Source organism: Ambystoma mexicanum, chromosome 7p (genome assembly GCF_040938575.1).
Source record: "Ambystoma mexicanum isolate Mex_15411 chromosome 7p, UKY_AmexF1_1, whole genome shotgun sequence".
Classification (NCBI taxonomy): Eukaryota; Metazoa; Chordata; class Amphibia; order Caudata; family Ambystomatidae; genus Ambystoma; species Ambystoma mexicanum.
This window is the reverse complement of record NC_090939.1, coordinates 644,081,744-644,108,038: the sequence shown is the minus strand read 5'-3', so window position 1 is coordinate 644,108,038 and position 26,295 is coordinate 644,081,744. Positions and strand designations below refer to the sequence as shown.

The 26,295-nt window shown below is 44.5% G+C and overlaps 1 protein-coding gene across 1 annotated transcript in view; it reads right to left on the bottom strand.

The window, feature by feature from the left end:
- The window catches only part of LOC138526213 (ATP-binding cassette sub-family C member 5-like), a 2,857,657-nt gene that overhangs the window by 562,589 nt on the left and 2,268,773 nt on the right, over positions 1-26,295 (bottom strand). The window contains exon 19 of the mRNA XM_069636680.1: positions 22,769-22,898. Within this exon, the coding sequence (XP_069492781.1) occupies positions 22,769-22,898 (130 nt within the window). The remainder of the gene's footprint in view (positions 1-22,768; positions 22,899-26,295) is intronic.

Below are 26,295 nucleotides of genomic sequence, written 5' to 3'. Positions count from 1 at the left end.
CAACAGGTGCAATGATCTACACCATATGCTAATCTACGCATAGCAGCTCACTTCTGCTGTTCTACCAAGTCTACTATGTCCTCCACAACCATTGTGTAAAAGACACCAACTTCAAATACATGCAGAGTTACAAATGCATTCCTGCATTGTGTTGTGGTGGCTGTGGTGAAGGGCTAGGCTGTTGGGTGCAAGGCGTACGTCCTACGGCCTTTAGCCATGCACCCAACAGTCTAGGCCTTGGCCACACCACTTGACCACAGCACTCTCCTCCGATACACCATGGCAGCGTTTCCCAAAAACTTTGACGCACAGCACGCTTCCCTCCAGCCAACCACCGGTCGCGTCCAAAGCTCGCCGACAGCACGACATACTGCAAGCCAATGAGACTTCTGCCCGCAGAGCGAACAGGGAAATGGGTCCGTAGAGCGAACCAGATATCACTAATCTTTTGAGACGTACATTTTAGTTCTTTGCAACAAAAGTACTGGTCGAATTTTCTACCAAAGACACAAAGGAACACTTTCTGCCCCAAGCCCCCGCTCCTGCCGCAAATTTGGTGCAAATCCGTCCAGCCATTCGGCCTGTAGCCGTGCGCAAAGATTTTCCCCATTCAGTCTATGAAAAAAAACTAAATGTGGGACCCCACTATAACTTTGCTCCCCTTGCATGAAACCTCACCAAACTTGCCGAAAACATTCATAGCGAGCCATATACTTATTTTGCAGACTTTGGTGAGGATTCCTCCAGGGAGATTGATGTTATAATCTGCCGAAAAAAAGTGGTCTTCCTATGGGTTTAGCAACTTAACCATAACTACACGGCCGCTACCACGGGCCGTGTAACAGTGTTTGATGTATATGAATTTTTAGTAATTGATGCATTTGATGAATTTCATTAGATTTTCTTAACTAGTGTTAAGCTATTGATTGTTAATGTACTACGTATCTTGTTTGAATGCACTTGGATGAATTTCATTAGATTTTTTTAATTAGTGTTAAGCTATTGATTGTAAATGTACTTTTTATCCTATATGAATTGTTTTTTCATTTTTGAAAATGTGTAAAATTGTAAGTCTGTTTTCTTTTTCTTTGTCAAAAGTTAATTAATAACCATAAGACATCCTTAACGCTAAAAGATCCTTAAAAGTGCCTACTACCAGAACTCCAGTACAATAAAAGGCAGCCAGTGAGGAGGGGCAGTACTGGACGATGCCTGCGATCACTGGAAGCTTAGGCGACGAGAAGTGCTGGCCCAGACATCCTTGAGGAGGAGAAGGGAGCCCTGCTGGAGCGCTGGGACGACTGCCCTGTAACATTTTCCCAGCACAAGATCAGAGGCTCCCGGCTGCCGGATATCATATCGAGGCGGACCATCAATTGGACCATGCTGGGACACAGCCACCCCTCGGCACTCGGTGTGGAACCCCCCCGCCCCTCAGCAGCGCAGAAGCTGGAAGCCCAGACACAAAAGACACTGCAGCTCTACCACCCTGTATATACGGTGAGAGCGCGCTGAGGCGAGATGCTGCATGCCACGGCTGACAACCAGAGGGAACCCCTGGGATGGCAATCCAGCACATACCTCAGAAAGCTTGGGGCGAGGCCTGAGACCCGTAGACGCTGGCCACAGACTCCTTGACACGGTCACGCATATATAGCCACCAAGATCCACAGCAAACCAAAGGTGCAGGCTGGCGGGGAAATCCTGATCTAGCTGCTCCTTACACCAGGGATCTGCCTTCGAAGAGGAGGATCTTCACAAAACCAATAGAAGGGCAACGGGGCTATCATTCACATTTGAGCAGCAGTGGCCACAAACATTGTTTAAAACCATATTAAACTGCAGATAACCACACGCAGAGGGTTGAGCGGCATGCTTGACATACCGGCAGCACAGGAACTGCATCTCACTGGATATAAACTACAAACCCTTAAAGTTCTGACAGCCCCTGAACCACCTTAATCACTGGAAGGGATCTACCACCTCCCCACAGCCAATTCTATATTGACATATCATAGCGAGAAATCCACTGAACACGCTATAACAAAGTCAGCATTATTGCAGAACAACGCTGGTATAGACAAATTGCGCATGCAACCACATATCATCAAGTAGAAGTCAACAAAAGCTCCAGACTCCCGGTGAGAAAAATCTATGTCAATAATTAGCAGCACAACATGACGAAAGGCACCGGGAATAAAAAAGCTAGCTCTCAGGTCCATACCCGAGGGCGGCTGCCCCATCCCCAGACTCTGAGGCGGAAGCAGCGACTGAGTCCCTAAAATATAAATTGGAAAAAGAGAGTGGCCGTATCAATAAGGCAGAGACAAGGATCAGTGAGGTGGAGGAATAGGTGGGCCAACATGACTGCGACATTGCCAGTTTAAAAACAGAACTTATCAAAGTAAGGAGTAAGTGTGATGATTTGGAATCGCAATCAAGACGAAATGATGTGCGCATTATCGGGGTGCCGGAGGCAGCATGCAAAGGTCCAATATAACCATTTATTGAGACGCTCCTAAAAACCTTGTTTGAGTCAGCCACCTTTTCTCCACACTTGAGTGTGCACACCGTACCCTTGCCCCTATGCCAAGACCGGGCACCCCTCCATGCACGATTATTGCTAAAATGCTTAATTACAGAGACATAGACCTTATCCTGACCTTATCCTGACCTTATCCTGAGGCTGTCCAGAGAGCAAGGATCACTTCGCTATGAAGCAAACAACATACATATCTATCCGGATTTTGCTGCTGGAATCAAGGCCCAGCGAAGAATGTATGACCCAGTGAAACGGCTATTAAGAGCACGGCACGTTCCATACGCCTTAATGTTGCCAGCCAAACTGCAAATTCAACATGGGGCAAGGGCACACTTCCTTGAGACTCCAACAGACGCTATGGCCTACGTTGAGACATCTATTCCTCCTTTACCATTGGACCGCGGCGAGGATCTGAATTGGGCCCCTAGAGGTGATGATGGTTAGGTAGGTGCAGGAAACTTTATCAAGTGATTAGTATCAAGGTTCTGGTGTGTAACAAATAAGTAGGCACGAATGAAGGATGGACTATCTGAATCCGGGACGGGGGTGACTGCTTGGCAGACCATAAGAGAAACAGCTGCTAGCAACCTGCACCAGGGAATTTCCATGATTGTATGAAGGGTACATCAAGTTGGGGTAGATGGTGAGGGAGGGTGGAGGAAGGGGGGAGTTTATTTAGTTGGAAATTGGGATTGGGGTCTGACCCCAGTCGACAAGTGAGGATGGTATGCCGGGCGACTGGGAAGCAGGGATGTTATAAAAATGTTGGCAGACAGACTGGCAGGCAGGAACGGCTTCGCAAGGCAATGATTGATATACTGGTGCGCATGCACAGACAATGTGTACGAAAACGAAAGATGAATGGGTGATGCAGTAAGACTGATATTGTGGAATGTACATGGCCTTAACAATCCAGTAAAAGCTAGAACGGTTCTATCTTATCTTGAGAGACTCTTGGCCAACACACAATGGGTTTGCACCAAAATGGGGGCAGCAATGGTACTACACCTCCTATTCATCACAGGCGAGAGGAGTACTCACATTACTCCATAAATCACTAGCATTTCAAGATGAGGAAATCCAAGTAGACCCTAAAGTCAGATATGTTATTATCATAGGGGAAATCGCAAGTGAAAAGATTGTCTTAGTAAATGCATACAGTCCAAATGTCAACAATCCCAGTTTTATACCCAAATATCTAAAATATTGGGTAAGGTGGCAGATATCCCTGTGGTGTGGGGCAGAGACTTCAACACAATCCTAGATGTATCCAAGGACAGGTCCAGTATCAGACAGCAGGGAATTACTGCAACTGCCCAGACAATTAGGCAAATAATTATTCAATATGGGCTAGTGGACTTTTGGAGCGAGGAACACCCAAAGGAGACCGAGTACACATATTACTCGATGGTCCATGATGCAATGTCTTGTATTGAATTTTGGTTGGTGTCTGCGATTTGGTCACACAGACTGCTCGGCAGCAAGATTTTGCCGCGTACCCTGTCCGACCATTCCCCGGTAGTGATGTCCCTGTCATTGAACAAGGTACCAAGAATCTGTCCAGTGTGGAGGAGGACACCAGCGGCTCTATTGGACGTCGCACTGGAGACAACACTACACAAAGGAATAGAGGTGTGTTTTTAAAACTAATGAAAGGTCTGTATCTTGCTATGCGACAATATGGGAGAAGTATGGTTACGGACACAGTGATCTCGGACACTTCTTGGATATTGAAAAACACTAGGCGAAATCTGGGAGAAGTGGAACGGGAACTGTGCAGACTCAAAAATTAAAACGGTATATCTGGTGACAGGGCTCTCCTGGGGATTATCAAAGGCAACTTACTGAAGCTCCGCAAGTAAGCGCACCCGGAAGTGCGCTTGATGGGGAAACCAGTTCAGGTCTGTAGATACAGAGAGGAGGACCGGCCCGGACGCTTCCTAGCAAGGATTTTGCAAGGTGAGAAGGGCTCACAGCTCATTACAGGGATAGAGAAGATGGAGGGATGGTTTTCAACTGAGACAGAAGCAATTAATGCAGTGTTTCGGAAGTATTACCAGAAGCTGTCCGCAAATGCAAATACATGCACCAAGGAGGAGGTGGACCAGTACTTAGAAGGGATAGCGCTCCCAAATCTGGTTGAAAAGGCTTGTGAGGCGCTCTATGGACTGGTAACACTGGAGGAGCTCGATGAAGCTATCTCCTCGCTGTCCTCTAGCAAAGCACTGGGGCCAGACGGACTGGGAATAGGGCTCCATAAGATATATAAAGATATCCTTGGCCTGCGACTGCTCAAGGTTTGGAAGGAGAATGGTCTTGTCCATCATCGATAACCGATGTGGTCATAACTGTATTGTTGAAACCGGGTAGAACCCCAGAGTATGTAGCCTCGTATCGCTCATTGTCTCTGATTAATTCAGATGCAAAAATCTTGGCGAACAGGCTTCTCCCCTACATGTCCTTTTTGGTACATCCCGATCAATTGGGCTTCATACCTGGGAGATCCAGGGCTTTAAAAATACTACGCCTCTTTGGGATCCTCTCACAGATAGACCCCCTTGCCTTCGCAGTAGCGGCCTCATTAAATGCTGAAAAAGCTTTTGATTCTGTATCATGGAACTTTCTTTTTTTTATTTTTTCTAACCTCTTTATTTATTATTTAGAATACAAACCAAACAGAAGAAAGGTGTCACAAACATATCCATTATATCAGAGGTATGCAATCGAATAACAAAATATATACACTAATCAAGTAACTAATCCTAATATTACCAAAAGTTGTAAATTTAAACCTTAACTTACTACTACAAACCTCTATTTCACCACAGGATTCCAAACATCAGACAACAGACAATACATCACTGACAAACCTCAACACACAACACTGAACAGAAATCCCAATAACCCCCATCAATCCCATTCAAATGAATATGCATGCAGCAAATCAACATCAGTTGTATAATTCGTTAAACGAACCCCAATTTCTGAAATACAGCTCCTCTTGCTTTTGTTTCTTCAGCAATACTCTTTCATAGTCAGACAAAGTACAGGCATCCATCAGCCAATCATCCAATTTCTATTTGGTGTGCTCAAACGATTTGGACTAGGGGACCGATTTAGTGGATATGTGAAACTACTTTATACTAACCCGATGGCCAGGGTTCACACTAATGGGCTTATATCAGAGCCATTTACATTGGCCAGGGGAACACGACAGGGCTATCCCTTCTCCCCTCTTTTGTTCGCACTTTCAATAGTGTCACTTGTGCAACAAATAAGACATCATACATATAGTAGGAACCCCGCATATCATTTCCTTCTATGCTGATGACACTTTACTGTACCTGCGGACCCCCGAGGTAAACATCAAACCAGTTATGGAGGAAGTAGCCAGGTTCACACACCATTAAGGGTTCAAAATAAATGCGGCCACATCTGATGGAAGACACTTTGGAGCCGAAGGAGTTTTGTGGGTTCCGATGCGCCCAATCCAGCGTTAGGTATTTAGGGGTTATGGTATCACGCACACAGAAACTACTATATGAAGGGAATAATGAACAGTACCTCCACACATTGTCAGTGAAACTGAACATGTCGTCTAATTTCCAGATGTCGTTATATGGTAGGATCTCCCTCCTGAAGATGGCAGTAGTACCTTAGCTACTGTACTATTTTAATACTATCCCAATATGGCCAGGGCGTAAATTCTTTGAAAGACTCTGGTCAGCAATACAATTTGTTTGGGAAGGCAGTGTTCCCCGCATAGGATGGGAGGCATTGACTGAGCCCTATGACCGGGGGGGACTTGCTGCCCCAGATTTCGAGTTATACTATCTGGTGACACAGGCATCCTATGCAGGTTATTGGTACCGGCCAGACACCAGCCCTCGACATTGGGCACTGGAGTGCTATGGCACAGCCCAGACAGACCTCAAAACGGTCATTCTGGATGACCGCTACATAGATTCATGTTCGCTCTACCCAGTGCGCACAACAGTGAACGCATGGCACTGAATATTTAAACGCCTGGACATAACCACCCCATATAGTAGCAAAATCCCTTTGTGGAACTGTGCAAGGCTCCCCCCACCATTCAATATTGATGTTCAATTATCATCAGATCCAGGGAAGGTAGTGCAGCTGGGGGATCTTGACCCGGAGGGTATATTTGTAACCGAGGAGGAATAAAGGACGAAAACTGGGAGATAACATGGTTAAGAGATTACAGTACTTCCAGATGCAAGCAGCGCTACAGAAGAGGTGGCCATCATTTCCCCAAGTGCCGATGCCCTGTAATTGCATGGATGTTATAATCTTAGGGGATAACCGGAAGTGGCTAATATCAAGGTTGTATGGGGAGGTCCAGAACGACATGGTGCAGCGCTACACAGCGAAGGAGAAATGGGAGGGGTACATTGCAGCAAGTATAGATGAGACCAAGTGGCGGGGATATTGCCTATTAACAAAGGAAGTTTCACTCAATGCCTGGATATGGCTCATAGAATTTAAAGTGTTGAATGGGTTGCATTACACTCCAGCAAACGTGGCACAATTTTCTCCTGATGTGACAGACAAATGTATGAAGTGTTAGGCTGAGGGGGCAAACATAATCTGTATGTTTCGATACTGTCCTGCGGTGATAAAATTGTGGCGAGAGGTCACTGAGCCACTCCATGCGATATGACTGAGGTCCGTCCAACCCTCCTTCCCCTTAAATATTTGCTGGTCGACATAGGGAAGGTTAATGTCAAAATACACAGATTGTTTAACATGTGCTGTGTTATAGCAAAGAAATGCACATTGTTAAAGTGGAAATCTGAATCAGCAACAAAAATACGGCAATGGCTCAGAGAATTGGCATTTGTAAATGAAAGAGAGGAGGGATAAATTGCAACAGTAGCAGCACTGAATAGAGCTAAAGACGTTTGGGGACCATTCCGGGAATATGTGAGAGACAAACAGTAGTGAAATGTAATAACATACCCCCAGTATTCGGAACTGTAAATGTATTGCATATGAATATCAATAATTGAGTTAATGGAAAAGATTGAACGTCGTGTACTGCCTGTCTGCCTGGAACCCAAACAAAGTTTAAAAAAACAATACCCTGAATCTTGTACAAATGACGAGAGAGAGCTCTGTGGTAGTGGATTCATAATACCCTGTCATTTTTCCTTTTTGTATACAAAATAAAGCTCTTTTCTTTCTCGAAAAATTATGCACCTAGCCTTTTTCCCTAGTGAGTTGTATTTTCTTGGTATGATCGATGGGGAGTTGCCATACATACTGTTAAATACTTTCTTCTGCATAAAAAGATGTAACATACATGTTTTGGTGTCTGTCAATATCTTATTCAAACCCTACATTCGAGGGGTGGGGGGAAACAAGAGGGTCTGAGAGTCCAAATAGAGACACTGAAAAATCCTTTTTAAGATCAAATATTTGTTATTTGTCAAGGGCTATTTTCAGGAATTTTGAGACATGAATTGGCAGCCACAAAAATTGCTCAAATTTGTCCACATACAATTCCTAAAAATAGCCCCTGACTACTGCCAAATATATTTTTATTCTTTACAAAGAAGACGATGTAACATAGAAGTGCAGTGTTTTTGAATGAGGTCAGCGGACAGGAAGCAATGGGAGAAAGGATGGCACTTTTTCTACCTGTGGTGTTTTTCCAGGGTGTTTTGGATTCAACTGAAAACCAGAAAGCCTATTTCTATGCAGACTTATGTATGCATGCACGTCAACAAGAAGACATTTCTGAAATAAGATTCCCAAAATGTAGGAAGCTCATGCTAATGGCATGTTTAAATGTACTCCCCCTTAATAAAGAAAGTGGGTAGGAGGAAGTACATAGTGTACGTGTAATTCAGGGTTGATGAAGATTTGGCACACTTTTAATATGTTGTTGTTCTTTTATTCTGCATTGATATTCAATTTATTATGGTAATTTTGAGCTTTGCAATTTCAAAATATAGTCGGTTGGTTTGTAAAAATGCCTGACTTGCAGGTTGATCAACAGTCATTGTATAAATTACTTTTTTTGAAGAACCATGAAATACGTGGCATACCTAGACCAACTTTACCATTTTTATTGTCTAGCATGTAGTCATTAGGAAGAGGAGATGTGATAATCCCGTTCTATTTATTGACCGGCACATATATAGGTGGGAACTCTTAAGTAATTCACTGATGTGGGCATACTTATGTTGGCAGATTTCTTTGTGTAGGGATGATTTGCAGAGCTTAATGTCTTAATCAATGGATTGAGGTTTTATTATAGATTCACTTTTCCATACATTCAAATTACATTTTTCTGCTCTTCCCTGAGGCCCCAATCGATAATCCCGCATTGAAAAGGTTCATAGACTCAGTTGCTGGAACTAGGATAATATAGAATGCAGTATTGTATAGTGTAAGATAGTGGAGATGTAAACAGTTCATTTGGGAGGCCCAAATGGAAGGAGGATTTGTCCATTATAATGTCCGATGATCATTGGCACGAGTGTTGGGGATTAGTAAAGCGTGTTTCTGGAAATGCTATGTTATGTTAGGTGATGTGTGTGGCGCCTACTGCAATTGGTATGGCCTCGAAGCGCTGTGGTGGATTAACACCCTTTGGGGGAGTATTCCAAGTGGCAGACCGTAGTCTGTGTTTACCTGTAATGAAAGGAGTGTTAAATTGCATGCATGCATTTATTGCCAAATGGAAGGAAGGAAGACAATGGCTCAATCTCTAGAAACACCCTATTTTGCAAAGGTGTGTGGACGGGTACTGTGTCAAAGTATCAACGGCTATGTGAACAACAGGACCACATTTTCTTGTGGGACTAAGCTATATTCGATGGGTCGCAGCGCACAAGGGTCGAGACTGTTGTAGGTCTAGAGCAATGCATTTGACACACAGCCCAATATAATAGCATAGTAGCAAGATTCAAAGACGTGAACTTATAGGGGGAGTACTCCAAGTGGCAGAATGACTGTGGGGCCGCTGAAGAACTGCTTGCTGTAAGAATTTGCCATGGCAGAGTTTGAAAGCAACAGAGTGTAGAAAGGCGTATGAAGTTGGAAGTGTAGTCTGTGCGGTTATCGGAGGGTAGAGGCTGACTGTGTGTGAAGCAAAATGTCTGGCCAGCAGACTTGAGGGGGAAGCAGATAGAGCTATGTAGGTGGCTGAGTGTCGAAGAGGCTGAGTGTTACAACATTAGTGGTTGGATTAATTGGCATAGTAGTGGGACAGGTGCAGCGCCTGATTGCCTCTGCACAACATCTACGAGGGGTACAATCGGCTTTTCTTACGTCAAAGTGGCTGGTGATGGAAACCAAGACATCTGGTAGGGCTAGGTCACCAGGCAAATAGGCAACCAGGAAAGTAGCCTTTCACTGGCTGAGAGGGCAAGGCTGTCCTTGGAGGGTGCAAGAAGAGTGCTGTTCCCGGTTTCGTGACCCCCAGCAACAACAATCAGGGCATGTGGTGGGCGGGTAGCGAGAGGGTTAAGGAGGTGGGTGGGAAGGGGATGCACAGAAGGGATATCAATCCCTGAGGATGGGGGTGGGTCAGAGTTTATGGGGGTCTAAAAGCTTAAGTCCTTGCATCACCTGTGGCTGGGATCCTCCCTCGAACGTGGTCTGAAGCAAAGAAGCAGGAAAGCAGAGGAGAGCAGTAAGAGATGACTGCAACTAAAAGGCCAAGAACACCTGACTGCCTCAGTCAATTGCTATGGGGATGGGAGGGGATAGGAAAAAGTCCAGAAACAAACAATGCACTGTAGGAGCAGTCCAGATCAAAAAATGGCCTGAAAATCACAGTAAAAACACAGACAGATCCATCCCTCCAAAAAGGCCCTAAACTCCTTACCAAGTGGTTGTTTTGCAGCATGGCTACAGATTACAAACAAGAGAGAGCAGTAATAGAGGGCAGCAAATTAAACAAAACTGGAAATGTAAACATATTCAGCTTAAAGGTCTACACATCAGTTACATAAAACGCTAAAATTACACATTTTTGAAACTAGGATATCCTACAAATCTATATGGTGCCAGATGTGGTTGGGTATGCTCCTTCATTTCATATGAGAATCGTCTATTGCAGATTTTGTAATGCAAGCTCTTATTATATTGGCAAATTCGCTGCTGCAAATCATTTGAAATGTTACTTCTGATATGTGTTTGTTGGGACTAATACAGGTTTTAAAACAAAACATACAAATGTGTCAATTTGCACATTTTGCATTGCTGTTGGCCAGTTGGCACATTGCCATTTTATAGATGTCTGCAAATCCCCATTCAATATGGAGATGGAAATTGCATCTGCATAGTTGCCAACATGATTCAATCCAATCTGTAGGTGTTTATCCAGTCCTGTGTTTTCCCTTTGCGATTTGGGAATAGTAGTGTGAGATTTGTAATGGGAAAAGCAGAATTGCATGTCCCAGAATTCAAAGGAGAATAACAGCACTGGATAATCACCTACAGTTTAAAATGGATCATGTTGGCAACTATACATCTGAAATTAAATTGTGTGAATGACTTGTATGTATTTGGACATTCACAGTGATCAGCTCTTGAAGGAACTCTGTCAGAAGGGACTTAAGTGGCAGACTCTTTAGCCACAGAATATCTTGTTTTTCTTCCTCTTTATCGATCTATGTGATATGTATATAGATGGATTACTGGATTGTGCATGGTTGGGGAGTGAGTTCTGTTTGTATGTTACTGATTGCAAAATTGTGAAGACAGCCTTAAGAAAGGCACTACAGTTAACTGAAAACCTCAACACTTCTATTGCATATTAGAAGATTAAAAACTAAAAAGCGTTTAACCATAGTAAAACTTCTCTAGTGGATCACGGACTAGAGTATTATTTGAAACAATCTCCAATAAATACGCACAAAAGACAAATTGTACATGAGCCTGATGAGTGTTTAAATGGACACATGAAAATGGGTGCTGGAATAACAAAAGAGATTTAATGATAGTGGCTAGAACAAAACGTTCTCACAAGTATTTTACAGCCTAATGTTTCTCAATATGTGCATTGTAAATGGTTTATAGTGTTACAAAATAGTTCCATGGCCTACATTTGTTCACAGGTACATGCCTTTTGAGGTTGCACAATTACCGTATTACGCATTATTATATGAACTGGATCAACCGCACACAAACAACCTACTCTATCATTGTGCTATGGCGTGCTACAACTAGGCATTGGGATTTCCTGTATGTTTTCATGCTCGCTAAATACTGTAAAAAAGGCTCAGACACAGCCACCAATGGACACAGATGGTTTTATGTAATAGGCTCTCACAACCTTCTTCATAGTTAATCTTAATAAATGTCTTTTTAAAGTGCTCTTCCTTTCCCTTTTGTGTATCCATCTTAGTTGATTTCAACATGCCTTATGTATGGCTAATTAGCACACAATGGAGGATAGGTGTTGGCCTCTCAGCCAATCATCTTCTTTCAACAATGGTCCACAACTAAATGGCATTTTACTGCTGTTACATGTTGATGAACAGGCAAACTGTGTCATGTCTCTACTGGCTGTGCTTAATTCCCTGACTGCTCATAATGAATTAGAAAAGCATACTTTATAATACTCCCTCTTTAAACATCATCCCAGGCTTTGAATTTGAAAAAACATTAATTCTCCCCAAAGCTGAGCAGATAAACACTTTTGAAACCACAATTAAGCGGAATGGAAATGTCTCTCGTGATTCTACCCACACACACACACACACTCTTCCATATTACTTTCTGCTAGTCCTATGAATGAGTTGACAACATTACAACAGACAACACTGACCTACAACATGAAAAAAGTAAAAACAGAGACCGCAAGAGGGTGTGGAGAATATGGTTGCCTGAATTGAGAGCTCTTCTGGTACCATGTCATTTCATCGTGGGATGTTTTTCAAGGGGTTTTTTACCGCGGTTTTTGGGGGTAACCTTGTTATCGTTGAATGCTGCCAACAGCTAGCCTCTTTGGCAGCCCCAAGGGTAATCCTATGTGATGGTGCCTTGAATCTGAACCAGAGGGATCCCTGCAGTTTTGCCTATAGGTCTTGGAAAATGAGTGGAGCCCTTCATGGATGCTAGGGAAATGAGATACTAGACAGCAAGGCTTGGAGAGGCCAGGGGCCAGGAACACCTCTTGGAAACCTGCAACCCCTCACAAATGTATGCTGGTGATGGCAGAGAGGAGTTTGCAGGACCCAACAGATGGGCCTCCAGGAAGGTTCACAGGTGTGTTATGGTGTAATGAACCCAGAACCCTAACCAGTGTTGATATCGGGTGCCACTGTACTCCCCCATGGTTAATTGGACTGCACAGCTGCTAACTTTGCAAGTGTGCAAGAGACTGGGGGAGAGTTTGATATGCACATCAGGAGAACGGTTTTAGTTGGATGCTTCAGTCTTTCTGGGTGGTTACCCCCACTCCCACCTAGTAGTGTAAAAAGGAAGGTGCAGCAAGGAAGATATCGCAGATGGATTTGCGGTGTAGGAGCTGAAGGGCTGATGGAGCTGTGCTCCGGCAGGGTGGTGCTGACCTACAGAAGAAGTAGAGCTGTGATAGGCAGCACATAGAGGGCACTCTCAACTCCATGACCTTGTAGTGACTGGAGATCTCTCTTGTTTATAAAATTATGGTAAAGACAAATAGTTACAGCTGGCAAACAGTGTGGTCGAAAGGGTCCTAGGACTGGGGAGGCAAGGGCAGGCGGCCCTTTATGTTTGAAAGAACTGTTATGACTTAAGTTCTAGCAAAGCTGCAGGAATTTGTCCAGAACAGTTCAAACACCTGGCAGCAGATTAAATAAATCTGATTTACAAGACATCCTCTCGACAATGCCTTCAGGTCAAATCTAGCAGTGTTCATTGAAGAATTGAAGGGGAGAGTGGAGAAAGTGTGGGACAGACTGCAAGCAGCTGAGAATAACCAGCTCTCCACTGACATCCTTGAGCTGAGCTGAATTAAGAGGCCTGCTTCAAGGAGTTAAGAGATAAAAAAACAGTGAACTTAACATTAAAGTGGGTGATATTGAAAGTGGGGAGCATCAATTAAATCTGTACTTCTTTGGAGTGCTGAAATTGGTGTTTGAGTTGCTAGTGCAAGTTAAGAAGATTGTCATGGATATAATAAAAACCCTGTTTCAGGAGGAAGGGGGAATGGATGCTCTGATGATGAGTTCATAGAGCAGGAAGGGCTGGGGGTTGATCAAGCACTGAACTTCGCTGTACAGTCATTTTTTACTACTATTTCACTGACAAGATGAATATGATTAGATGGAAAGATTCTGTTGACTACAAAAGAAATGCAATATGTATTTATCAGGACCTGTTCTGTTTGAAGCGTGATGAGACGTGATTGGAAAGTGCTCCCAAACTGTTTGCGCTTGAGAAGTATATAATGTACAGGGGGTTTATCCCTTCAACCTGATTTTCGAAATTGAGCAGGACTCCCTCGCTGACATAGTATAAATAAATCCGGCAGGTAGCACAGATTCAGATGGGGGAGGAAAGGAACAAGGTGGCAGTCCTGCAAATTGGTGAGAGTCAAAAGGAATTGAGGGAAGGACAGGAAGGAACCAGTCTACGAGTCTCAGGATCCAGGGAGTATAAGAAATTAAATACTCTGCCAGGAAAAATAAGAAGACACTGACAAGTGTTTACTTGATCTGGGGTATGTCATTTACTTCTTGTTGTTCAAAGTACATTTTGTTCAACTTTGTTATGCCAGAGGGGGGGTGTACGCCCTATGTTGTGCGGTGGATGGTTGTTAGCTCTCCAGTAGTGGAAGGTATTAATGTAGATCCACCTTGTAGGACTGACTTCAAATTGGCTGAAAAAGAGGTAGGAGTGAGGTGGGGATTGGGTTTGTAGGATGAGTCACTTATAAGCAGATATTGATGTATCAGCGGGATGTGGACCATGGGAAGGTTCGTCTAGTGGTTTTTAGGGATATGGTGGACTTGACTAATGAGGGATGGGGAATGGCGATAAGCCATGCTCAATGTGAAGGGTCTGAATTCAACACAAAGAAGATCCCTGCTGACCTACTAGTTTAAAAGAAAAGTCTTGATGTGCTGTTTGTGCAAAAAACAAAATACCCAGAAGGAAAGGAAGGTGACTCTAAAGGACAAGTGATTTCTTTAGTCATTTTAGCCTCAGCCAAGGTGAAGAAGGCATGTGTTAAATTACTGCTGACTTTAGATTTCTAGTTGAAATTCATTTCAATTTAATGATGTTCAGCTGGAAGTGCAAGATGCTACGGGTAAGTGCAAGAAGGCGGGGACTGTAGAGGTTAGTTACAGCCCCTAGTGCGTGACAGGCCCGGACGCAGTGCAGGGGAGACCAGTCAAGAGGAGCCAGGCACCCAGTGAGACTCTGAGGGTAACCAAGCAACCAGTCGGCGCAGCAGACAGGTTGGTCAGCAGGGGATGGAGGGAGAGAAAGCAGAGGAGAAAAGGAAGGTTTTGTGCTGCTTCCGGAAATTCAGGTGGTCCGGCTCAAGTTTGAGAGAGGTCATTCCAGAGGAAGTGATCCGCCCCCTACTCTCTGCCTGGAGAAGCGTCTGACCATCAGAGAGTTGGAGGCAGCAGAGCAAAGGGCTCGAGAAGGAATGTATTTAGGAAGAGAGTGTTGAATGTAGTGCGGGCAGCGGCACCAGGAAGTCTTGTGGACGACACAGATGGTCTTGAACTTGATACTTGCAGCCACCAGGAGCCTGTGGAGAGATTTCAGGGCTGTAGAGATACAGTCCCTGAGCTTGAGGCCAAAGATAAGTCTTGCAGTCCTGTTCTGAATTAGTTGCAAAGGGCGGAGAATAGAGGAAGGTAGATTGACAAAGAAGCTTTTACAGTAGTCCAAGCTAGCGAGAACCAGAGCTCTGGAGACAATAAGCTTCTGTGGGGAAGTGAGAACTGCTAGTGGGCCTTCTTGGAAAGGTCCACAATGTGAGGAGAGAAGGAGAGAGTGGAGTCGAATGATGACACCAAGGATTTTTGCCTCAGAGGAAGGCAAAGGAGAGACGGAAAGCAGGAGCAGGGGTCCCGATGAGAAGGATCTCTGTTTTACTGCCATTAAGGCAGGGATCGTTGGAGGCGCACCAATCCTGAATCGCGGATAGACAGTCTAGAATGTGCGAGATAGGAGAGGTGGCTGTAGGGAACCTGAAAGAGAGCTGAGTGTCATCCGCATAACACTAAAAGTTAGAGTAGAAGGTGGCTATTAGGTGGGCCAGAGGGGCCACGTAGAGATTGAAGAGCCAGGGTGAGAGGTTAGAGCCCTGGGCAACACCACATGTGGAGAGAGAGGTGGTGGAGAAAAAGGACCCAATTTGGACCTGGAAGTGTCCGTGCAGGAGGAAAGAGGTCAGCCGCTCCAAGGCCTGATCTGTGGTGCCCAGGTTCTTATGGAGTCAGTTGAACAGGATGGTATGATTGACCATGTCGAAAGCAGAGGAAAGTTCAAGGAGGATGAGGACAGGAGGGCTGCTGGTGTCAAGATTGGAGAGCAGATCTTCACGGGTGGTCCGGAGAGCAGTTTCCGTGACTTTGGCTGCTCTGAAGCCAGAATGGTGGTCATGGAGACAGCTAACAGTTTCAGTGTGGAGAGTAAGCTGGGAGAAGGCCAGCTTTTCCAGGAGCTTGCCCAGGAAAGGAGTGATAGAGATCGGGCGATAGTTAGCCAGACAGGTAAGATCAGCAGAAGGCTTTTTAAGGAGGGGGTGCACAGGGGAGTGCTTGAGGAAAGAGGGGAAAGCATCAGTGGCGAAGGAGTGGTTGCAGAAATCCGCCAAAGCTGGACCGAGGGTGTCAATGTGGTCCTTGATGGTCCTGGAGGAGCAGGGGAGCACCTGTTTGGACAACACTTTTGTAGATCGGACTTGTCTAGAAACATTGTTAGCTGTTATCATCGAGAAAGAGGAGAAAGGAGGAGGAGAGGGCGATGTGGCCGGAGAGGCGCCAAAAGCGGTAGAGGAAGAGGCGCCAAAAGCGGTAGAGGAAGAGGAGAGTGAGGATAGGATGTCCTGAGTTTTAGTAATGAAGTGAGTAACCAGGGCCGTACAGAGGGCCTGGGAGGGAACAGGAGATGTGGAGACTGAAGACGGATTGGCCAGCTCCTTACAGATTTTAAAGAGTTTGGCCATTTTGTTAGAGGTCACAGAGACGCAGGCTTGGATGTGGACTCTCTTCTTGGACAGGACAGAGAGTCTGTATTGCTTTGGAGCAGGAGGCAGGGCAGTTCATCAGGGGATGCACCCGAAGCCCTCCACTTCCTCTCAGCCATCCTGCACTTTCGTTTCAGGGTGGCGAGTTCGGAGTCATACCAAGAGTTGCACTTGGAGGTAGGCTTCAGATGGATTCTCATGGCAGGGGCAAGGATGTCCAGAGTGTTGGAAATGACAAGAGGAAGATTAGAGAGGGCTGTGTCAGGGTGTGAGTCAGCCACAGGAGTAGGAGGAGAAGAGAAGGTGGAGGCAAAGGCATTAGTTGACACACGCCTCATGGGCCAAATGACCGAAAAGGTAGGTGGCAGTGCTGGGGTGGGTTTAACTTGGGGGACAGAGAGTGTCAGGTGAGAGGAAAGAAGAAAGTGGTCAGTCCAAGAGAGAGGAGTAGTGAGAGGGTTAGAGAGAGGGATGTCTGAGGAGATCAGAACATCCAAGATGTGTCTGGCAGTGTGTGTCGGTTCAGAGGGTAGAATGGAGAGATAGAGAGTTGCAGAGGTTGCAGAAGAGCCCAGAGGAGGAGGGATTAGAAGCATCCAGGTGGATGTTAAGGTCTCTGAGGATAGGTTGAGAGGTAGAGGCAAGGAGATATGTGGAGAGGTCAGCAGACTCTGAGAGGAAGATGGCAGCCTGGCCAGGTGGTCTGTAGATTGTGGCCACAGTCAGAGAGAGGGCAGGAGAGATTAAGAGCCTGCAGACCAGGCATTCATAGAAAGTGTAGGCCTGCATAGGAATGACAGAGGCAGGGACACACTACGGAAAGATGAGAGCCACACCCCCAACGGGTTGGTTGGTTCTGGGCACGGAGAGGATCTTGTAGCCATCAGGGAGGAGAGTGTCAAAAGTCGTGACAGAGGTGGCCGTAAACCATGTCTCAGTAAGAGCGAGGACATCCCCGTCAAGCTCTTCAAGGAGGTGGCACTGTCAGAGGAGTGTTTGACAGCAGAGCAAGATTTGAGAGTGGCAATGTGGAGAAGGTTGCCACATTTGAAAGATTTCCGGGCAGGGGTACAGGCTGGAGGTACACCTGGCAGAAGTGGTAGGGGTGCCTGAGAGTGGGCAGAGGTGATAGCAGGTGGTAGCAAGGTAGCCAGAGAGGAGGAGGAATGTGCCAGAGAGGAGGTGGAGGAAGGAGGTGGCAGACAGGCCAGAGAGGTGCTAGTAGGAGTAGGGGTAGGAAGGAAGTTGATAAGATGCGGGAAACGCCTATCAAAAAGGAGGAGATTGGGTGGAGGGCCCTGGACCATGACGGTGCCATTCAAGCAAACCTTAATGATGGTCTTGGAGGAATGGAAGAAGACCAAGAGGACCTTCCACCGAGTGCCACTATGAATGGGAGAGGAGGAGATAGGAGAGAGAGCCGAGACCATACGAGGCGTCCATAGGTCCGGTGAGGGAACGACAAAAAGGATATCAGTGAGAGTCTGTCTGGAGGAAGCACTGATGTAGGTATCAAGATAGGGAGGCCAGGGTTGGCAACCAGGATGTCCCTCTTGAACTTCCTTCCAGTCTCAGTGAGCGGGATAGGATAGGATCTAGAGTAGCAGTTAGAGAAGATAGGAGAAAAAGAGAGCACCATAGAGGGTGTGAAGGAGGAAGGTGAGAGGAAAAGGGCGCAAGAGAAGAGAGAAAGATTCACAGCCCAATGCCACACAACGCAAGATGTGTAGGGGTGAGGGTGTCGCTGGGGTAACAACACAAGGGGAAGACACATCAGGAGAAAACAAGTGAGTCACAACAGTACAATAGCACCCCTTGCGGGATGTGGAACCTGGAGAGTAGGGGACATAGTTAACAGTACCACAGTTACCACAATTTAAAACACCCAGATTCTACTTTCCTAAAAGGGGAAAAAGGCCTAGTTTTTAAACATAGCAGCAATGTAAAACACCCAGATTCAACTTACCTGATTTGCAGCAGGGTTGACGGCTGTAGGCTTCTAGCTTTTCCGGCGGACAAAGGCAGACACCAATTGGAGCTGCTTCTGTGGGAGCAGCCCTTTGCCCCGGGGCCCTTAGCCAAGGGCTGCCCAGGCCATAGGCTGCCCTGGTGAGGTGTCTGAATGGGGCGAGGGGACCAATCAGGTGGTAGGGGGCAGGTTGGAAGAGAGAAGGCGGCGATGAGGGGGTGGCGGGGGGAAAGAATCCAGGCTTCGAGTGTGCAGCTAAATCTCCAGGCAAGGTTCATTCAATTCAGCTGGCACAAGCACAATGAATATCCTTTCAAGATAACGAAAATGGGGGCGCTCTTGCCCGCAGATACAGCTCACCTGACTCTCATTCAGCAAGTGCTCTACAGGGCCTCAGCTGCAGAGCTGCTCTGACGACTGGAATTAGCTTCCAGCTATGAGATGTTGCACAACCAATCGGCGGGCCGAGGGCGGCTGGGAGAGAGAAGGCGGTGAGGAGGAGGAGCGGGAAAGAAACCAGGAGCCGAGTGCACAGCCAAATCTCCAGGCAAGGTTAATTCAATTCAATTGGCACCAGCACAACAGATTTTGTTTCAAGATAACGTAAATGGGGGTGCTACGGCACCGCAGATACTGCTCACATGACTCTCATTCAGCAAATGCTTAGGCCCACAGGCTTAGGAATGATTTGAATGTCATCATCGAGAGTTATGCTGTCCTGCATTTTTTCCTAGAAGCCTGGATATCTGTGATCCTTAATGAGAGTAGGGATCTAGAACAGTGTGGGTTTTATGCTATGATTCGATTACTGAATGAAAATGACAAGTTCTTGACTAGTGTGTGGGCTTCAAGGTTGGATAGGCACCTCTCGCACTTGATTCACTCAGAAAACATTTGAAAAATATTAATCTTCTTCACCTGGCCTGTGATACTCTGTCTGACCCAGTTCTGCTGTTGTTGGATGCCAAAAATCCTTCTGACCAGGTCAGATGCAGGTTCCCTGCTGAGACATTTTGGGGGTTTGGAATTGGGCCAAACTCATTCAGGTGTGACAGAGAACTGAATGTGATGCCCAACACTATGGTTAGGCTGAATGTGGTTCCATATTGCATGGTTTCTATTCAGAGAGGTAAGAGGCAGGATTGCCCTGCTTCCTTGCTTCTGCTTGCTCTTGCCATCGAGCCATTGGTGAAAGCAATCACTAGCAATGAAGGTATTACTGGTACTCCTGTAGGCTCATCAGAATTTAAGATGGGCTTTTTTTGCGCAGAGTGTGTCATATCTGACAGAGCCAACGTTATCAATTTCAGTGCTGTCGAGTGAAATTGAAATGTATGGTATAATGTCAATGATAATCTGTGATTCTTCTGCTGGTTTTTGGCGTACAGGATCGGACAGATGAATTGGCACAGTTGTGGATATGTATAATGTCAAATATTTGGTGGCTTAGTTGTCTAGGGATCTGTTAACCCTTCTAGAAATTCATTTCCCTGGTCTTTGGGAGGATATTAACTTTGACTTAACCGAATATCCTTCCCAGAGTTTTTGTTTACATTACAGATTTTGCTTCCAAAACTATTTCCCTGAAAGATGACGGCCGTGATAATGAGATTCTTGTGGGATTATAAACACCTGAGAATGGCTTGATACAGTCTCATGCCTTTTGGGCCTCAGTTCGCGCTCTATAAATTTTCAAATAATAATAATACTACCACTGTCAGAGGGAGGGAGGAGTGGGTCTCCTGGATTTTAAGTTGTATTACATTGTGGGTCAGTTAAGGGTGATGATGGCAACCAATTAAGAGTTCAATTGACGAAACACTGGGTGGCCTTTGAATATATCACTCTCTGCACAGTAACTGCTGAGGAATGGCGGTGGGCCCCCAAGTTAGAAATCTCAAGCACTGTTAGACAAAAATGAGTTTTGTCCACACTCTGAGAATTATGGAGACACCGTTGACATATTAATTTCCTTATTACTTGACGATCTCCCATGAGCTATTTTTTGGCTTCCCCGTTCCTAGAGGATTTGACTGATTATTCCTACTTTCATGGATGGTTTTAGGTTAGCTTAGAAAGTGGTAGCCAGTTGTGGAGGGAGGGGGAAGTTTTGGATATTGTGATGTTGGAAAAACCAGTTCAGCTTGGGGAGCCCCTGGTCTCAGCCTGCCTACAGCTGATGGACATTATCTTTCCAGAACACATATAAGGGGAAGGACTTGAGAAAGTTAGACAACTTTTAGCTAGTCTTTTATCAATATAGATGCAATAAATGACTGCAAATATGACGCTGACTTTGAATTTCCATTGTGGGCCAATTTTGGGGAAAGACATTCAAAAATTCATACAGGGTCTCTATAGCGAGCCAGTTCAAACTACACAGGAGAAAGCTGTTTTATAACTGTGCCCTGACAAGAATAACCAAATATATCCAGCTGTAAGTGACGTACGCAAGAGGCTATATTTGGCAAGGGAAACACTCTGGCATGTTTGGTGGGAAAGTGGGAAGGTGCTGGTATACTGTGGGGGAGGTACTCTCTTATATCGAAGGGTTAAAGAGGATCCAATGATGACCATCATTTGTGGCTGATGACCAGGTCATGCCTGGTGCTGTGTGGACGAGAGGTAGGCCACCTTCCAAAGCAAAGTGGTTGAACAAGGCCTCGGAACATAAACTAACTGGATTAAGGAATGCCCCACGAACACACCAACTGAAGAATTCACTTTTATTTTCAAAGTAGCATACCACAGACACGGACGATTTTCAGGATAAATCGGACGTCCCAGCAGTCAACCTTCTAGCCTCCCCGTTGCAGGGGGTGGGAGAAAAGACATTTGCATCGCCTCTTTCTCTGACTGTGGAATTATTTTTGAATTTTGTTGTTCGATCTTTGGAACTTGCATGGAGGATAAGGGGTGGGAGGAGGAAAGCATTTAGATTCAAGAGTCATTTACATTAAGTGCCATTCAGTGAATATAGGATAAGTTGGTTGAACCCTATTGTATTTCATCAAAAACCTTTAGTTCTCGCTGCAGTAGGTCTGTGCTGCTGATTAAATAAAAAGGGATCAAACCTATGCAAGATGTTGAGGGTACTGTTGCAATGTCTATGCTATAAATATGAACGATTAGACTGAAGGATATGTCTGGTGATCACCTTTATACAACAGTTTTGCTCCTGAGTATTGCAAAACTATAATAATAATGACATTAAAAATGTTACGTCTCGTCTGTAAAGGTAAACACCTTTATTATTATCAATGTAAAATATTTAACTTTTAATATTTCACCAATGCAAATATTGCACTTTCAAGTGCTTTTGTACAGACATATTACGCACATCATCTACTGCTTTCAATTCAACAACTAAGTTGTTTTCTAAAACTATTGTGTTTACATGTTACATTACTATTGTAAATTAAAATGATTTAAAATACTGTTTTTATGTAAACGACTCCTTTTCTTTCAACGTATAAACACGTGTGTGAGTAGCATGTCCCCTTGCTTTTTTCAAGGCCTCTTACTTTGAAGAGACCAATTAATAATAATGACTGCACATGCAGTAAACAATTCTTAATGGGGGTCTGTTGTCAAACTTGCACAGAATAACCAAACCATATCAAAGTAAGATCACAGTGTTTTTTGTGAAATAGTTCAGTGTGCTGCTATTAAACGCATAAAACACGTTACATTCCAACACAGTATACAAAACCTGATCTGAAAACACAAAAAGCCTACCACAATGTATCATATAAAAGCATTGGAATTTGTCAAAGCAAGGATAAATCAAACAATAGTTGTTAATTCTGAACAGAATATCATATTGTATGCTGGCTAGCATTTTGCATAATCTGGGAATAAAACAGAGCAAGTGCAACATGGATCCAAAGAGGTTTGTGTTAGAATCAGGTCCATAATCGTCACTGGCAGTGGGATCACACAACATATCCCAAGAGTGCCTTGTGAACAATCACAAGAGAATGAGCGACGTGGAAAACAAGTACCCAAATGAAGACTGTAAGTAGGGTAAGCTTCCAGAAACATATACGGGCAGTTTATACTTTTTCAGAGTGGCACTGACCTTCATCCATGTCTTTGGTAAATCTGTTAAGAATGCGGCCAAGAGGTGTTGTGTCAAAGAATTTAATTGGACTTCGGAGAATTTTTTCAAAAAGCTGGTCATGGAGTTTTGAAGATGCCTTTAGTGTGCTCTAAACATCAGTTACAAAAAATATAATCACTCAATTTTTCAAAAGTTAAAACAATATTGCACAAATCAAAATTAGAATTCTTAGGTATCATAGAAACTATGAATCTTTTTTGAAAACGCGCATAAAACCAGTAGGTAAACATGTCCTATATAAATAATAATAATAACATCCAGTTTTCATGCTTTGCTTTAGGCCGAGTTGCTTCCAATTCTAAGCGTTGCAGAAGTGGCTGGTTTGGCTTACCAATTCTGTGGTTAACTGCTGTTACCCCATTGCCCTTGAATGTCAAAGTAATTCAATGATTGTGAGATATGCTACAGTTAGGAACTACATTTTGCACATATAAAAGTACTTGAAGTCTTGGCAGGGTGGAAAAAAACAGAATAAAAAAATCATCTTTGCCTTGCTGTCCAGGTTTTTCTATCTGATGTCAGAATGGATGAACGTTACTTATTTTATTTAGCTGAGGTTATTTCTCATTGTTATTTTATATGATACCTTTGGCTTTTCTACCCAGGTTCATGACATGTAAGATGAGCTGTCCAGAGCCATCTTGTATCTTTATGCCTGCTTGCTGCAGAGGTCAGCCATGTTCACAAGCCTCAAACAGCCAGAAAGTAGTTAAGAGAGGAATTGCAAAAAGCTATGATTTGCAAGTATGGATCTGTCAATGGCATAAGGGAAGCCAAGGAGAAGATGTACGGTGCCTAAACGCAGAGAACAGTCTAATACATATCCTATGCTGGAACACAGCTAGATTACAATACAGCTGAATGTCAAGGATGTGTGTTCTTTGTCCACATAAATAGTAGAGAATTTACTTCTGGAAACCTGGACGCTTGAAGAACCAATCAGAGCTGTGTATGCTATGTTCACTCAAACTGTATATAAGATGAGCAAAGCAGCGACCTAACAGAGGAAAAGTTGAGCCAGTCAACCTAGAACAAGAAGGCCGTCCTGTGCTGCTTATATGCTGTCGAGAGTACCTGTTTTATGTGGTCTCGCCCTCAATGGGCCACATTACAAGTTTGGCGGTAGATACCTTTTTGGAAGTCATTCCACAGAAAAATCCCGTAATTTCTGCCACAGTCGTTATGAGGCTCAATTCATTTTATGACCTGCGTCAAATAGTAAGTTCTTGGCCAGTGCTCCAGCTTCATTCATAGCATTAACTTGCCTACAGAACTTACTTGGATCTGCATGGTTATTTGCTAATTTCAGGAGTTTATAATGCCAGGTTGTTGCTGGTAAATAATAACTGCATCCATCTATGTAAAGGAAGAGTGGGACTACCCCGAGGAGAGTATCAAGACATAAAACTGTCCTTCAGGATGCAAATATTTGGATCAGGGTCTAAATGTCTGGAATGAAAGGCTGTGAGGTCGGTCTTTTGTTCTCGCTTCCTCCTCCCATTTCCTTTCATGGTGTCCCCCCCTCACCTGTCAACAGTGTGGCCCCACCGTCACTCTCCCCACACCCATTCCACTTACCTGCTACGTCCCCCTATTATTCACATTGTTCCTCCATGAATGGCACCAAAGTAAACTTAATGGCAGATACAAGCCTACCAAATAGGTCTGACGCTTGTCCGCAAGGTATAAGATCTCAAAGTAAGAATACGTGAGTGTTCATGCTATTAAGTCCTGGTCTAATTTCCACAAACATGGTTAATGGTGCTTGAAAGCACAGTGTTAAAAGGGGCAATGTTTTTTTTCTGAGGGAAAGGGACACTGAAATATCCACGTAAGTCTTAGATGCAAAGAAGTGTGTTTGCACAGGTTTCTTGTATAGTGCTTAACACCGCTGTTAGGTCGTTCAAAGCATTATGAGGAAGAGGTGAAAGGTAGAGGTCAATAAACCATGAAGGAGTGATACTGGAAGAAAAAACAGGCGGTGACACTAAGGAGAAGCAGGGTGTGACTGTAAGTAAGAACGCAGTGGAATAAGTATTAGGACAGAGAAATAAGGGCCCAACCGTTCTCTCCCTTTTCCCCCAATCTGCAGAAAGTCACACCCTGCACTGTAGCTGTCCACCGAATGGATTTCCTTTGCCCACGAGGCCAAAGTCATTTTAATTCGAATAGGAGAGCAGACAGCACTTCTAGGCAGTGGTAGAAGTGTACCCCCAAAACAAAATTGTGGAATTGTGACCTCATTGGGGAATGGGGTAGGCAGAAGCATAGTGTGACACATGGCAAGGTGTGGCGGCCGGGGCAGGTTCAGAGCTAAGTGGGTGGAATGGGCGAATGAAGGCGGTACCCCTGTATTGTTTTTATTTTTTTTCTCAGTTGATCAGTCAGTGGGATCATTTATATATTGCCTATACTCGCTGATCCTAACGCCACTATAATTTATACCTAATAACTACCAGAACAGATGCTGCTTCAACAGGGGCCTGGAAATAGAAAAAGCTTGCATTGTCATGAACAGAATTTAGTAATTGTCTCCAAATCCTGGTTCCCAAGAATGAACGTTTTATTTCCTCTGGCTTGACAGAGAATTTTAGGGATGAATAGTCTATGACCCTCCATAGAAAGGTTCCATCCTGGGATATGCTGGATGATGCTACCCCGAAGGTAGGCAGTAGCAGCCCCATTGATGCATTTGAAAAGGATGCCAAGGTTTATAACGTGACATTTCTACTCTACTGAATGCCACTCCGGTGCCTGTGACCAGCTTGGATATGATCTTTTCCCTGATCCAGAAACCAGTTGTGAGCCACCTGGAGGCTGCTAATACGTTTCATTAAAGCACCCCTGTGCATGCATTACAACAGTCCAAGCGACTAGTCACAAAGGGTCCTACTACAACTTAACACTTGTCCTAGGGCATGAATTGACAAATCCTAAACAGCCACCTATTAAAACAGTATCCCTTGGAAATGGCATGGACCTTTAGGAACTATATTGTGTTACCAATTATCCTGAGATAACATCTTGACAATATTATGACGGACTATAGCAGCCAACAGCCAGGATCAGGCTCTCCCAACCTTTCAATAAGGGAGGAGGGGGCAGGGGGTTCGTCGTGATGCCCCTTCTCATCCTGCTCTTCATCCTGAGTAGGAAATCATTTGCCAGAAAGATACAGTCAAATCCGATGGCATGCTTCTGTCACTATCCAATCTAAGCAAACCACTAGCAAAGGGAGAAGTCGAGTTATTCGCCTTCTCTAAGGTTTCAGGCTTTAAGATTCACTCTGACAAGTTGGAGTTGCTAGGCCAGCACACCTCAGAAGCACATGGCAATCTCTGATCTGAAAATACAGGTTTCAAATGGGTAAATGACTCCACAAAGTACCTAGGTGTCAATATTACCTACAACCTAAAATAGCTATACAAGAACAATTACACCCCAATATATGAAAAGATTAGAAGAGACCTTAATAAATGGAAACA